Source organism: Strix uralensis, chromosome 1 (genome assembly GCF_047716275.1).
Source record: "Strix uralensis isolate ZFMK-TIS-50842 chromosome 1, bStrUra1, whole genome shotgun sequence".
Taxonomy (NCBI): domain Eukaryota; kingdom Metazoa; phylum Chordata; class Aves; order Strigiformes; family Strigidae; genus Strix; species Strix uralensis.
Genome location: NC_133972.1, coordinates 149699562 through 149715714, shown reverse-complemented (window position 1 = coordinate 149715714; position 16153 = coordinate 149699562). Strand labels below are relative to the sequence as shown.

At 46.5% G+C, this 16153-nt stretch overlaps 1 protein-coding gene across 1 annotated transcript in view; it reads right to left on the bottom strand.

Moving 5' to 3' along the window:
- SDC2 (syndecan 2) overlaps positions 1 to 15939 on the bottom strand; it is a 60898-nt gene extending 44959 nt beyond the window's left edge. The window contains exon 1 of the mRNA XM_074885012.1: positions 15612 to 15939. Within this exon, the coding sequence (XP_074741113.1) occupies positions 15612 to 15671 (60 nt within the window). The 5' untranslated portion in view covers positions 15672 to 15939. The remainder of the gene's footprint in view (positions 1 to 15611) is intronic.
- Between the last annotated feature and the right edge of the window lie 214 nt (positions 15940 to 16153).

Here is a 16153-nt window from a genome sequence, read left to right as displayed (position 1 = left end):
GTACTCAGCTACCTTTTCCTCCACAGAAAGTGCTGAGACATCACTACTGGAGTTCTAGGCTATTTCAGCCCTAACTTGTGCTAATTATACTAGAAATCCAGTGTATTTACCGTTCAGCATCCAGATCATTACCATAGAATTAAAAAGTAATTTTAAATTCTTAAATATGAAAAAAAAAAAACAACAAAAAAAAGCCCTTGGATTTGACATCTGTGGTGTTTCCAAGACTGCCTAGAATTACAAATGCAGTAAGGAGGGTATGAGGAGACAGATCCATAGATGTTTTCAAAATCAGGCTCCTTACCAAAATACATATTTACTTGTGTGACCATGATGCTGCCTAAAGAGACACACTGTCCTTTCAGAAAATGTCATCCATTTCACAGCTTTCCTGAAAATACATTTTCTTATGCTTTTGTGAACACCTTAGCATACAAACGCAAGCATCAAAAATACAAGAAAATAAACTAAGAGTCACAAACTGTCAGAGTTTCTTAATCATGGGCTTCTTTTCCCAGCATTAGAAAAAATAAATCCTGCTCTGTTTGGTATGCCAACATATTATTTTAAATAAGTAGGAGGGCTGAAAGAAAGTCCCCCTTCATCTCCCAAACCCCAAGAGAAAATTAGGGAGTTATTTCCAGAGCATGTACTCAATAACCATCTAGTGAAGCCTATTCATTTTGGTCAGGCTTCACGAGTCCTGCACCACACCTAATGAACACACTGCCTTCTTCTGATACCTCTTACACTGCAAGCAGGAGAGGATTTAAAATAATTATGGAAAAAGAAAATAAAACAGCCCTAAATATTCTTCTTGGAACAACTCTCCCTTTAAATTCCTTGGTGTTTGTTCCTTCTCCCTTGGAAGAAGCTCTCACTTCATACAAGAGGTCAGAGCCTTACAGTTTAAGACTCTACTTGCATTGTAATGGAAAAAAAAAGTCAGGAATTTTGAAAACAGAGGCATCTGTGCTGCATGAGCGAGGACTTGGCACACCCCAGTCATCCTCCTGCAAGGGTAAGTAGTCCCCCTGGGAAAGCCTGGATGCAACCGTGGCTGTCGTGGCTTCGTCTTCTGCTCATGGGAAATGTTATTGGGGCACCTAGTGCTCCAGACCTTCTAAGAGTAAAAATCATGAGGTACAAAAGCTGTTTGTCAGATATTCATGCCTTCTCACTATCCAGCAGTTTCCCTGCTTCAAAATGCATGTCTTCCAACACAGTCTCTGCACAGCACAGGCTTCACCCCAATTAGGTGCAACTGAGAAAAGACAAGAGGATAAACTAGGTGCTTTGAAACAACCAAGTAGCTGCAAGCCAGGAAATACAGAGTTTGTGCTCTACCAATACCTTAACTTTCACCCCTTTTCTTTGCCCTGACAGGAGTATCCGCTCTGCTCAGAGCATACTCTCAAATCTGGAAACATTTCACGTCATTGACCACAAATGAAGTGATACAGACGTGCTTTTCCATAAGTTCAAGAAGGCTTTGTGGCCAGGGAAAGAGGAGGTTTCCAGTTGCGCTGGCAGCCCAATGCAACAGGAGGGCTGTGTGGAGGGAGCTGGTGGCGGGGAAGGAGCCTCCTGCAAATCCGGCAGCTGAAGGCTGCCCACCTCCCCTCCTCCTGCAGCTCTACCTGCCTCAGGCTTTTACAGCCATCTCTTAAAATACACCCTGGTGCATCAGACTTGTATGAGTCAAGATTAATCCAGATTATCTTCTCAGAGTCCTTTCACTCCTTGTTCTTGCCTTTCCTAACCAGAAAGGGGATGTGGCAGTTGGCATGTAACAGCTAAAGCTACACTTTTCATACACTGAGGCTCAGCAATTAGAAGATTACTCTTGCCTTTACATCCCCACTGACCCCCCTCCCCCTAATTTTTAAGTCTCTCATCCCTGCTGTCTTTACAGATTCAGGCTTCCCAGTCCAACCTCCCTTTTTCTGATATCATCTGTTGCAGCAGACCTTTCTGCAGAGGTCTGAGAAAAGGTCCCTCTGCCTTCAGAGAAATCAGGGCTTACAGTCCTCTGACTGCTCTGGGAGCAAGCCTCTGGCAATCCAAAAACTAAGCCCAAAACTAGTTTTCTCTGAAGAGGAACCTATTAAGAAAAGGCTTTGTACCAGAGGATGATTCCTAAAACTTCAGTCACAGTCCCACAGTAAAGCTAGTAATTTCTCGTGGTCTTCATTTATCTTATTCCTTCACGTAGACCTCTTCCCCACACATGATTGACCTTCATCACTGGAAACAAACTTCACCCAAATCCCAACAAGGTATTTTTGTGTTTTTTCTGTGGCTAAGACACCCCCAGGAGTTTTTGTTAAAATAAAATAAAATAGTATTATTAGAAGGGAGGTATGAATAGAGCTCCGAGAGGACTCTCATAGCCTGCTCCTCAAACATGCTTCTCCCAAGCAGCACATCAAGGCTATTTCAAGTAGCACCTCCATTTTTCACCCCTGAGTATCTCAAAGTGTGTCAGCTTAAGTAGCCAAAGAAAGAAATGGTTACTTAAGGGCATGTGTAAATACCTTGGAAGGGGTGGGAGGGAGACAGGGTTGTGTTAACAGGTTGCTCACCATGCAGGGTACGGAGAAGCGAGCATCCAGACAGCAGCTGCTGCGCCACAGATAATCCCCCCAGGCATGCCGGAGCCCACCCTTCCTCTTCCCCATGCCACAATCAGCACCTACAGCGGTGCACAAGCACCCCAGAGAGAAACTGCTTCCCTCCCTGCACCGCCTGCCTTGAAAATGTTCGCCAGCGCACGCATACACTTGCACTCTTGGGGTAGCAAAACTCCGCATTTTCTCCTCTGGTATCCATGGAAAATGATTAGCACTCCAATATTTCATTAGCCAACAGTGCTAAGTATTCCACCAACTTGTGGAAAGAGTAAAAGCACTGAGGTTAACGTATTTGGTGAGGCTCTGTCCAACAGTTTGAGATATTTTGTTTCAGTATAGCATAAGGAAAGCAGCTGTCACCTTGATTATAGTGCCCTCAGTAACCGGATACTTCTCCAACTAGTCCTAACTTCAGACTGCTCCCCCTCCATCTGAGCCAGCACAGTTACTGATCACTTAAACAGTCAAATGGTGATTTGCACAAAAACAAGTTTTGAAATGATGCTGTAGGTCAGAGGAGGAGCACCAGCTTCATCAGCATCTTGCACCCACCATTCCTGTCCTCACCCAGTCTGAGAGGAGAATACAGAGGCTTCCAAGAAAACCTGAAGAGCAGAGAGAGATGCCAAGCTGCAAAGTTTGGCTCTGCACACTCACTTTCCAAAAAGCAAAGGAGGTGAGGGATGCAGTGCTCAAATCATCCACGTCTGCTTAAACACTTGGTTCACGTGTTCCAGTGCTGTCAAACAGACACAGCTGACAAGTCAAAGATGGCGCTGATATCCCTGATACAGCAACTGTTTTCCACCCCAGACCAGTCACCTCCAGGTTTTTCCTTGAATTATGGTCTGGCCAAGACATGTCAGCAGTCCAGCATCCCCTCCCTGCCAATAGCTCTGCCAGTACTTTGGTCATTCCCAACTGCCTCCTCCCCGCTCCCTCTTTTTCACTGCTGCAGGCTGAGCAAGCAGAAGGATTCCTGAGGATGGGCAAAGGACCAGAGCAGGACCAGTTTTTCATCTCCCTTTTCTTCTGTGCTTGGATCTTGTACTTGCAACATGAGACTGAAGAGCGGTGCCAATGCTAACCGTTACCTGGCTTGCCTGACAACACAAAAGCAGCAGGGAGGGGGGTGGGGGAAAAAAACAGTCTAATGAGGTTGGAAGCACAAGAGGTTGTAGAGAAAAAGAGCATATAAGGTACGTGAGATAGAAATTACAATTAAGTGCATTATAGTTACCATGTAGTGTGCAGTATTGCTCAGAAATACCATTAGCACAAGTCAAAAAACCCACACTGAACAAAAAGCAACATTTCTGGTAGGAAAGCACTAGCCTTACACCACCACTATGGTGATAATGGCATGAGAAAACATACAGTGACAGGTTAGACAGAATTTAAAAGCTCTCAGTCCAGGCTTCTTTGTTTGTTTTTATCAGAAGATAAAACCAGCCTACACCTACACAGACAATAACATGGAGTACTACCCATCCTTGCAGTATGCTGCACTGTACCACCATTGAAATATAGACTTCTTTTTTCCCCATTTTCTTTTGAAGACAAAAGCCCATTAAGACATAATGTAGTTACATCTGCTTTGATTTATCTGAAGGAAAGTCAAAGCACTTATGCTATATGCTTTAACTAATAAATTTACATAGCCTCATGGGCAATGTGTTATAATTTAATGATTTATTTCCCTGGAAAATAAAGCAAACTTCTGTTTATAAGCTGCTTCACATTTTAGAGATGTTCAGTGAAATAGGACTTCAGTATAACATGAAGTCTTTACTCGTACACACAGAGCCAGCACTGCATTTCAGGCTTTGCAATTAGCCACAAAAAAACCCCAGCAAATAAAAAAAATGGTTAAGGAAAGCTAATTGACAACTGCAAAGTGCAGAAGAAGGGCCCGCCTCTGCTTAATTGAAGGTCTTTTCTGTTAAGCTGTGTACTATATTTACCACCTGGCTTGTAATAGCTGCTTTTATCCAAATGCTTTGCAGTAAAATATATGCACGTGTAGGGGATGAAGACTTTACCATTGAAACCTCCTGCAAGAAATTAGGGGAATGAGGAAGGCTCACACACTTCCGCAGCAAAATTAGGTCAGGGCGCCTTTGAACGGCTCCATCTGAAGGCTGTGCCAGACTTCAGATCAAATACTTGTTAGTGCTTTAGACCCAACGGCTTAAGAGATGAACTTCTATACTGCTGATAATTATTACTGGTTCTGTTCATTGCTGCCTCCCTCTCCACCTGTGGGTAATACAATTTTCCAGTCCTTGACATATGCCACTCAGTTAATAGCACTTCCAAAACCCATCCTTTATAACCATGGGTCACACATTGCAAATATGATGACCACGTAACTCCACACAGATTGGGAAATTATGACTTGCCCCACACACACTCAACTAAACGCTCCCTGAATATACATGTATGGTTAAATGACATTAGCATCATGGTAATCAGTGATGTGAAGCTGTAAAATGCCAAGTTGGCCGTTCAAATGCAAACCTGTCTCTGCCCTCTGGTGCCTACGTACAGCCCTGAACCGTGCAGCCAGGGAGCACCACTGCCACCGGCTCTGTCACCTCCTGCCCTGCCGGAGCACAGTCAGCCCCAGGGCTGATGCTCTCCTCCCCTCCAGCTCCTGCTCTTAATGGGCTTCAGGGCTGTCTCCAAATAAAGCATACTCCAGTAGCCAAGCTGGGAGGCCAAAGGCCAAAGAACTGTCCCCAGATATATAAAGCAGTTAATGCCACACCTCTTCCCTGCTCAGCTTTACTGCTGAGGAAAGGGCAGTAGAGCCCACCAGCCCCCACATCCAGTCCTGTTTGTGTAAAATTTCATTAAGAAATTAATCTGTAAATAAACAACAACAATGCCCAAACCCCAAAACTACTTCCAAGGAGTAAGAGGGGATTATATAGGCAAAACAGTAACTCTGGGGCAAATACACCTTTTGTGGAGCTTAATGGCATAACATGACTGGTAGTAAGAAAATCAAGGCATTTAGCCTTTAAAAACTCAGACTTTTCCTCTTCTTTTTTTTAAGCTCTTAAAATTGTCAGCCGAGTTCACTCTAGCAAGCTTGGCTGTTGGAAGGGTTTTAAGATACACAGAAACATCCACCTCCAGTTTCCTACCCCTCCTTGCTTTGCTCTCCCATTAGGTGACACTACTAATTGTACAGCTGCTACAGTTAGCTGCCGGAGACTGCTCTAAGGAGGCTTTCCAATTAGGTTAGCTGAATTAAAAAACAAGAGAGATTAGCTTTTTCTGTACATCTCTTGGAAGCCACAGAGAAATCTCCAAAAATACTCTTGCTAATCCTCCCTTAGGACCCCTTCATCTCTGATCACAAATACAGAAATGCCATGTGAGCTACTCTACGGGAATTGTGCCATCTCTGACTGTCTGTACAGCCACAATCTTCATGACAAGGGATCCTACCTATTTTTTTTGAGACTGAGCATTTGCCAGTTTTCTCCTCAGTGTTCCTCAGGTTCCTCAAGTTTACCTTTACACATTTAAACCAGTGGAGATAAGATCCTCAGATGTTAATGTGAAACAGCAATTAACATGGTGAAGAAGTATCACAGAGACTCTTATCTGTATATTACAGAAGCACCACATTTTTTTCTCAAACTAAGATTTTTTGTCATAACCCAAAGCTCCCTAATTCTTCCAGTGCAGATAGAGAAGGTCAGAAAAACAAAAATAAAATGATAGGCATATGACCTCAGTAGCATTATTAAATATTCACAAGCCCAGAAGACTTCTTTAAGACAGACCAGATTCACAGTTCTCAAAAAAAGTATCAGAAAAGCTTCATCACTATTAAGTATATCCAATTTTTGGTATATGACAATTTATGCCACCAGGCAGAAGACCAATTACAGGTGTCCACCAGAAGAGACTTACATCAAGAGGCCAAGTCACCAGCTCTTGGTTAAGTGGGAGACATACAATCAAGAAAGCGGCATTAGTGAAAGCACAAAACCCCAAACCAGCCAAGGGTAGAATAAGCTCTTCAGGTTGTCAATCACAGTAAGAATAGGAACAAAAGGAAATAAAGGTCATTTCCTCTTTCTAATGCCCTACAGTTATAAAACAGACAAATGGATTTTCAGCACAGCAATACTGTTAACAGTACTGTCTCAAATAATTTTAGACTCAATGGTCTTGCGTTATCAGGAGCTCAGAAGCTCCCTCCATCCAGTGAGCCACAGCACGGTGGCATGGGCAAACCTCTGCCTCCCCACCCCAGCAGAAAGGCTGAGCCTGAGCCTCGCCAAAGGCAAAGAGATCGCCCCTTGCAGAACATGCTCTTCAACGGGGCATGGATGCTTGGGCTAAATGCCACCAGAAGGAAAAGCATTTCCAATAGGCAGCACGACTGGAGACAGTCAGTCATACTCAACTTCAATGCCTCGTCTCCTCCAGCGCCTGCGTGCTTTAAGGAGGTAAGGCTGTGTGGCCATGGTACCTATTTTCCTCACCCTCAAACCCTGCACAGTCAGGCCACTATGCAGCAATGAGATATCCAAACATTATTCAATAGGTTGGATATAAGGCTGGTGAATGGTATCGGTGTATCTTTTCATAGCCAGTTTTCAGAGTTGCCACTTCTTCAACGCCCTCACGTCATCCCTCCCCTCTGCACGCCAACAGATGCTCTATGCTGCTCTGCAAGAAGGACCACAGCTTCTACCAGAAGATCAGAAAGCATCTCATGGTCTGCCACAAGTCTTCCTCACCCACCTCCTGCTCACTGATAAACTCTCCGGAAATTTCTGGAGACCTCTGCCATGTTTTCACGCAGCAGACAGACATGTCCACCAAAGCGTTTTGGTCAAAAGGGAGGAAAAGACAAATTCAATTGGCCCAAGCTGCAACATGGACAGCCAATTTCAGCTGAGATGAGTCCATTCAGGTCAACAGCTCTGGTGTGACTTCCCAGCCAGGCCCGGTCAGGTACAGACCTATGCTAACTACTATTCCCAGTTTTTCTCTTTAGAACAAAATTTTTCCAACTCATTTGCATTTTACAGCAATGACCATGCCTGTCCCCTCACCAAGGCTTTGAGGGCAGAGGGAAGGCTGTGCTGGACAATCAAACAAAAAGCACCCGTGGGAGCTACAGAGGACCAAATCATGCTTATGGAGGAAAACTCTTATGAAATTGTTGTATTAAATGACAAGTGAAGAAACAAGAAGAAAACCATTTGTAAAGACCACCTTCTGTTTAAGGCTTTTTTTCCTGGTAAGTAAGGTCAGAGAAACTGCTCCTCGCACCCTAATTCAGGCTAAGAGAATCAAGACAATTTTGAGACCAATTTTGTTCTGTTTATTTAACCAGGAGTCCTTCCCATGTTCTGCAGGGCATTTCTTCTCCTGACACTTGAAAAGACATACTGCCTTTTGTAAAAGACAGACACACAAAAGTACATAAAATAAAAATGTATGTAAAATAGAGATCTATGTAGAATAACGATCTATATAAAATACACATACACACACACACACAAATTTCAAAGACCTTCCAAGCTAGAACTGCAACAGCTGCAGATGTTCTGTGGAAGACAGTCTTTACGGGCACTTAATTTCAAATGTACTCCAAGAAGTTTCATTTCATACCATTTTAGATGTTATATTCAAAAAAATCAGCCTTCACAGACAAGAAATAATCAGAGAGCACGCGACTGAAAAATTATAAGCAACTCCACCAAAGACAAGAATTTAGAAGATATACATGGCACTTCAGTAACTTTTTCTATCTACCTCCGGGACTAATCATCTTTCTTGTTCTACACGGAGACAGAGATTGTGAGTTCCACACACTACAGATGCTTAAGTCACTAATGATCCTAAAGCATTAATCTTCTAACATTGTATGCTGCCACAGCAGTTCTTGAGAACTTCTCACCTTCTTACAATGAGACTTATGCAAGCCAGTTACTAACATAACCAAATTTCACACACCCTGTTCATGGATGCTCCTTCTCCTTGCTGCACACTTCCACGCACTGTGCTTGCTCTGCCACCAGTGGCAAGTACTGAGTGCCCCTGAGCTCCCGATGGGAAGGAGGCGCAGTGCCACGGCCAGGACAGAACCTGGATGTTCTGCAATCCCCCTTCCACAGAAAACTCAGAACCTTGTTTCTCAGCAACATTATTTTATGCACATCCTTGCAGGAATTATACACTATTATTATTTATAGGGCTAAGCCATACCTACTTTTATTTATGCAATGCCACAAATTTATATTCAACAGCAGCTCAATTTTCAGATGTCCCAAGGATGGTGAGTTTCCATTACTCTGAAGTAGCTTTACCTTTCTACCTTGCTTCTCTTGCAGGTTTTCGTTTTAAATAATAAGAACACCATCCATGTCACACCTCCATACTTGCATATTTGAATGAGGAACTGCACAACACTTGAAAGGGATTTGAAAGGAAAGACTTTGTGAAGGCTTTCACCTGCTGATCAGTTTAAGTGACACACTGATTCTGGGATCTCCACATCCAGAGCAAGCACAGATAAACAACCCAGCAAAGGAAAAATCCGTCTCCTAGATAGACATCTCTCCTCTCCAGAGCCTACAAGATACACCATGTATTCAAACCCATTATTAGCCTTCCCCTACAGACCCCAGTCCAAAAAGCAAACGAGACTCAGCTCTTAAAGCCAGAAGAGATCAAGCACGTGAGGCTTGGCTGGTCACAGCTATGCCCTGCAGGTGCTGTGTCCAGCCAGCTGTTCCTGCAGGTACTGCAGAGTCACCACAGTTGGAATTAATGCAGCTCAGCCCAGAGAAAGACGAAAGGTTGCTTCTACTTGTATAACTAATGGAGGGACAGGAGCAGACATATCAGAAAGGATCCTGGGGAAAGTAGGAGAGATGGAAGACCTAGTTAGGTTATTCATTCATGTAGTAGCAAGTACATTACATTTTTTCTTCTCTCTCAAAACATCCTTACTCTTGAGGCCACATAGGTCATGCACCCAACTGCTCTCCAAGAAGTACTTCACCTCCCAGGCTATATCACTTTAGCAGCACTGTTTCCTACAGCTCTTCAAGACCATTACAGTCACACTTCTGAAATACACTTCAGAAAACAAGGATGGGCCACTTCACACTGATCTGAAAGGTGACAAGTGACCTCCATTAGTGTGGAAGCACCTCTAGAGAAAATTATGCTTTATTATGGTTAATCAAGCAGGAACAAAACATGTCTGACAACATAATATTTAAATACAGACAATACATTCTGGTTGTTAATCACAATGCTGGTTTCTGAACATTTTGATTCAGTTCCTGCATATACCACATACTGTTTGACCTTCTGCAAGTCCCTTTGTCTCCTTACCATTAATAAGAGTACAAAGTATGTATTTATCCTCATGCTTACATCTCAAACGCAGCAAAACAGGTTTTTATTTGAACTTTCCCAAATCAATTCACCTTTGGAACAAAACAATTTAGCTTAGAAGGGAGATTTCTGAAGAAGTTGTTTATATATAAACTAAAAATAGTGATTTCAGATGGAGTGTCCAGCTCAGGCTTTAGTTAAGCACAGCTTATGTGACACACTAATATCCTATCTGCAGACAAGACCAGGTTCTGCAGGTTCATCACTGCCCTATTAGTCACTATTTCACTTTAAATGAATCCCCTACTTCAGACATCAACAAAGATAATTTGTTCAGCCCAAAAGTACTTGTTGCAAATGGTTGTTAAATGCTATGTTTTCTCCTACTGCAATCAGTTTTCCAATACTTTTGAGGATTACATGTATTTTGTATTTCTGCCTAAATATCTAGTATGCTTTTGAAAGCATCCCTCAGGGCTGAGCTAATCAAGAAAACAACATACATACAGAGAACTGTCATTATTACATGGTCAAACACTAATGCAGTCTTTACTCAAGGGACTGCAAATTATACTTCAATGTGAGCAAGAGAAATCTTCCCAAATCACTGAATACTGGCATGTAACCTATGAATAAATTACTAGTCCTGGAAAGATTACAGATAGCAGTTTATTATCGTCTTGTAAGCATGAACTGAAGATAACCAAACAACAAGCTGTTCGCAGAACAGCCTACAGTAATTCTCTCATGCTTACTACAACACACAGAGCAAAGTAACTTGAATGTGGACCAAATTGCTTGCTCATGACTTGCACATCATCTCTCAAATGCGGCAGCACAGAGGGCATCTTTATGACTTACATTCAAGTAGGGCCTTACATGGGGCCTCGAATAAGCTTGCTAGTCTCAAACACAACATTTCTGTTAAAAATCATAGTCAGTCAAATCTGTTCAGAAGACAAAAGAGTACTTTTCCTTAACTAGACAAGAGCCCTTTGTTCAGCTGCTGAGCCTAACTAAAGCCTGTGATTCTTTGCCATAAGGAAAATGTTTCAACTGGTCAATGGCAAAAGTCAATTTGGTGAGATAATGTAATTAATAAATGCTATCCATATGCCTCTGATTGACGTTTTATGAAGACAATTGGCCATGAAGAGCAGGGCAGGCAGAGAGCTCTGCAAATGACTGGCTGCTCCACAGGGAGCTCAGCTGCTGCAGGGAGGAACAAGCTCTTCTCCAAGCTTAGGACTCTCTGCCAAGATGCCACGTTCCCCACCGAGGATGGCAGGTAGCTCTCCACCATCCTCCCTGGAGGCATTAGATCATGGCTGTGTGTTTGACACCAGGCTCTTCATAACTTGCACCTCTGCTAGACAAGAAATTAGGCCTTGATCTGGTCATCCTCAGATTACATTTAAGATTAGGACCACAGAGACTTAGATCCATCAAAACTTCAAACAAACCCAAGGCTTATGGCTCATTCTCCAAAGTCCACCATCTTCACCCCATTAGCTGCAGCAATTGCCTCAAACCTACCACAGAGGCAACATCTGCCCAAGAACCACAATCCCAGTACCTGACTTCAAACCCTGAGATATTTGTCCTGACTTGTTCCTGAAGACCAGGCTCTCATCTACTTCCTCGATAAGGATCTAGAAAAAAATGCAGAGAAAACATCTCTGCACTTTAGGCCTGAATATTAAGTCAGTTCCAATGCAGACCTTGAGGCTAAGATATGAAAAAGAGAAACCGCGTCCGTGTTTGATCTCACGTCAAGAATCATCCATTCTTTAATTTTTAAAAGATAAGCTAACCTAGGAGGGAAACGTATTCCCAGAAAGTGGCTCCTGAGAACATCCAGATAAGGGGTGGCTTAACTGCAGCACCAGAATTGTAATATCCAAGACTGGTGGCAAAACCCAGAGCTCCCCCAAATTTCCAGTGCACGGCCACGCAGGCAGGTGTTGGATGGGAGCACCCAGATATTCAGCCAGAGCAAGGGAAGCAGCCATGGCAGATGCTGCTAGCTGATTCCAGGTGCTGCCAAGCCACAAAAAGCAATGGATGGATATTTATTAATTCTACAGTGAGAAGAAAAAGCTCACGTGAGCTGAGGAAGGGTGGAAATAAATCAAGACTAAAAAAGCTTCCTACCTTTCTTTGGAACTTACTTGGCAATGCAGATTTAACACACTTAGGAGAGACACACACAGCATATAAATCTGAAACGCCACCTATCTCTTGAGCACTTATTCTCTCTTCTCCTCTAATTGCTGTCTCCAAAGGCTAGCTGCCTTTTTCAAAAAAACAACATTCCCCTTCTCCAACATATTATCAATTTTCCAAATTCCAAAAGCAAAATAACCATTAGAAACAAATGCAGGAAAATTACAACATCATGCTTCTAAAATACTAAATACTTCGGAAAAATATACCACATATTACCCTTGGATCATCCTTCAATAACTGCATGTGTGCCAACAGATCAATGCTCAGACACTTACAGAAGAAACAGAAAGACCACCCAGTGGCTGTTGATGCCCCAGTGCTCTATTTTGCTGAAAGTCTGAAAACCAACCCCACACACAAGCATTGCTGATGTGAAGCAAAGTGTCCAGACTCCAGAAACCTCACGAGGAGAGCCGCAATTAACCTTCTGCTAGGAGAGCAGCACTGTAATGCTGCGGTACACAGCACAACCTGTTAGCCAGCAAAGTTTCCCAACATGTTCTAATCCTCTCTGCAAGCCCAAGCGCGTCACACAAGCTCTGGAAAACCATTCATCCCACTGCTGCGAACCAGGATGAAACAGAAAGGTTTATCAACCTCTTCCGAATGGGAGCTGACAAGTACAGCTGGATACTTGGCGATGCTCTCTGGTGCTACTAAAATCAGCTAGAGCTGACTCCTGCTGTCATCAGGACTGGACCCAACGTTTTACAAGGCACACCAGGCCTCTCACTTACAGAGTGTGCCATTTCTTTCCAGTGGTTTCATGCTGCTCTTTCCCTCTCCTTAAAAGCAAACCAGGAAACTTTCAAGGTAACTAAAAAGCACGTTTTTTTGCCATTCAGCCAAGCCTGGGTGAATCCCCCACACCCGCCAGCGTTACCAGACCCCACTCTAACCATGCGCTGCGCTGATGGCAGCAAACCACCCTGCAAGCCCTGGCTGCAATCCACCAGCTTTCATGTGGGCAATGCCTGCCACCACGCGCAGGTTGGCTTAAACAGGTTGGGCTCCCCCTCACCCTCTGCGTCCCGACCATGTCCCCAAATGGCTGCTCCCCCAGGGGAGCTGGCACAGCACAGCGCAGCGCATCTGCAGTGCAACAGCCCGTGGCCGGGCACACAAAGTGTGTACCCAGCACGGGCAAACCGCTCCCAGGTTCAGTGGCAGGTCTCATTTCCAGTACATTTTTAACACGGCTCTGACATCTACTTTGCCCTTCCAAATAAAGAGGTTTGTTGGTTACATGAAGCAAACACGGCGAACTCACTGCTTTAGGAAACAAAATCTCCTGCTGCCTTCCCCTCCTCTGCTTAGAAAACTCCTGGATAATTTACTTCATCAGAAATAAGAGATTTTTACCTTACAGCTTTGCCTAGATAATAATAAAAAATAGCAGAATCAAACAAAGGGGAAGAAATTTAGAGCTAAAACCACTTGACACTGCTCTGGAGAGCTAACAGGTTTTTTAAGCATCCATATAAAATTCCTCTTACAACCAGGACAGCCTTCTGCAGAGATGACAGATTTGGCATCTACCTTCTCCCAGAGACCAATCTACAAAATCCTACCTTAAGGGACCATGAGCTGCTGCCAGACACAGTGAAACAAAAAAACAAAAAGGTGGGGGGAGGGGGGGAGAAAAGGAAAAAAACACCCTCCCTTTACTTTTCCAATCTCTCCGCAACTTTCTGGCAACAGCGAGGGCGTTGCACCACGGCCAGGCAGGCTCCCCCCCACCTCACTCTCCTCCCAGCCCCCCGACCCGCGCTGCCCCGGTACGCCCCAACAACCCGCCTCACGCTGCCGCAGCATGTTCATCCTAAGGCAAAAAACCATAAAACTTAATACTTCACTAATTACTGTGGCAGTTTAATAGTTACTAAACCATCAGAGAACTTCGTAATAACAGCATTTCTATAAAATTAAACTATATTGTACCTCATTAGCCAAGGGTGTTTCTGCAGTGCAGTTACACTTAGCGGAAACAGGAGTCGGTGTCCTATACAACCCTTTTTTAATTAGTCCTTAAGAAAAGCGTTTTGCAATTGTATCCTTAGAAATCCCTAATGATGAGCCAGATTTCACGAAGGCTGTGACTGGGCTAATTTATACAATAGCTAGACAACTTCAAAAGTTAACCCAAGCTAGTGACATTATTTAGTTCAGTGGAGCGGCTCATTTTAATTGGATTAAGTTGTCATGGTTTTTTAATTTCATACCAAAACCTCAAGTTATTATTTCCTAGTATTTGCCCAAACACTGCAACAGTGTCACTTGCATGTCCCCTTCCCTCAAGACAATCTCAGATCCACCGACGGAAAAGACTAAAAGCCTCTGGCCCGCCTTCACCGGCTCCGTGCCGCGAAAGGCTGGAGCGCCTCGCCGGAGAGCGGCTTCTCCAGAGGTACAAATCCCGGCAACCGAGTTAATTGCATTAAGCAGGGGTCCCCGGCTAGCAAGTACACTTGGGGCTCGGAAAAAAAGTGTAAACAGCGGCATTATCCAGAGTGGCCCGCAGCAAGCCCGCAGGGGAAGGGCCGGCGCTGGGCAGCGGCGGCTCCGCGGCCGGGACAGACGGCTGGCGGGCAGGCGCGCAGCGCTGCGCACCCGCGCAAGGAGAGGCGCAGCAGCGCGGCGTACCCGAAGGTTTTGGGGGGGGGGGTGGGGGGTGTCCTGAGCCGCGCAGCCAAGGGCAGTTACTGCTTTTTCTCACTCTTTTTAGCAACCGGCCGGGCAAGGTTCATTTTACAAGGGGACGCTCCCGCCGCAGCGCCCGCGGAGCCGCGGGGAGGCGGCGTTTCCCTCGGGCGGCCGCTCGGACACGGCGAAGCCCAGCGGCTTCCAGCGCTGGGCCGGGCCGCGGACGAAGCCCCGCGGGACGCAGCGCCCCGAGGGCGCCCGGACCCAACCCCTCGCCGCCGTCCCCCGGGCGGCCCAGGGCCGCCGGGCAGCCCCCCCTCCTCCGGGCGGCGGGGAAAGAGGCGCCGGGGGGGCTCCGGGACCGGCAGGCGGCTGGGTCGTCGCGGCAAACTTGGGATGAGGCTCGCTGGACGGCGGCAGGGTGCTCCGCTCGGCTTCGTGGGGTTTTTTTGGGGCGGTCTCCTTTCTTTTTTTTTTCCGGAGCGGAGGGGTGTGTGTGTGTGTGCCCCTGCTGTTTGCAGAGCGCTCAGCTATCAACAGATGCCCCCGAGAACCAGTCCGCTGCCCCGGCGGGCGGCGATGCCGCGGGGCAGGGCCGGGGCTGCGCGTCCCGCGCTCGGCAGACGGAGCCGAGGCGGCCGCCCCCGTCCCGTCCCGTCCCGTCGCGCCGCGCCCGGCGGGGCCGCCGCTCCCCCCCTCCCGTCCACCCGCCCCGGCACTCACCGGCTGCCCGGAGGCGCAGGCCACGAAGCTGACGGTGAGCGCTAGCCACACGCCCCGCATTATTCCCGCGGAGCCGGCGCGGCGGCCGCCTGGGGCCGGGCACAAAGGAGAAACCGGGGGGTGGCGGCGCTGGGCAGCGCCCGGGGAAGGGGGGGCGGGGGGCGCGGGGCAGGGCCGCGGGCGCCCTCCGGCCCGCCGCGCTCCTTCCGCTCCGCTCCGCGCTCCGCTCCGCCGCTGCCCGGCGGGCCCGATGCTGCGCGGCGCTGGGGCGCCCGGGCTGCAGGCTGCGCGCTGCCGGCTCCGCCGCCCGCCCTCCGCCCCGAGTGCGCGGCGGCGGCGGCGCGACTCCCAGTTAAACCCCGCAGAAATTCCTGCAGGATTACAACACAGATTGGCAGCTCCCCCAGCCAGTGGAAGGAGGCGGCGCGCCGCCGCCGCCGGCTCTCGCCCCTCGCAAATTCAAGCAACTTTCCCCCCCCTTCTCCTCCTCCTCCTCCTCCTCCTCCGCTCCGGTCTCCCCTCTCTCGTCCTCCCCCCCAGCG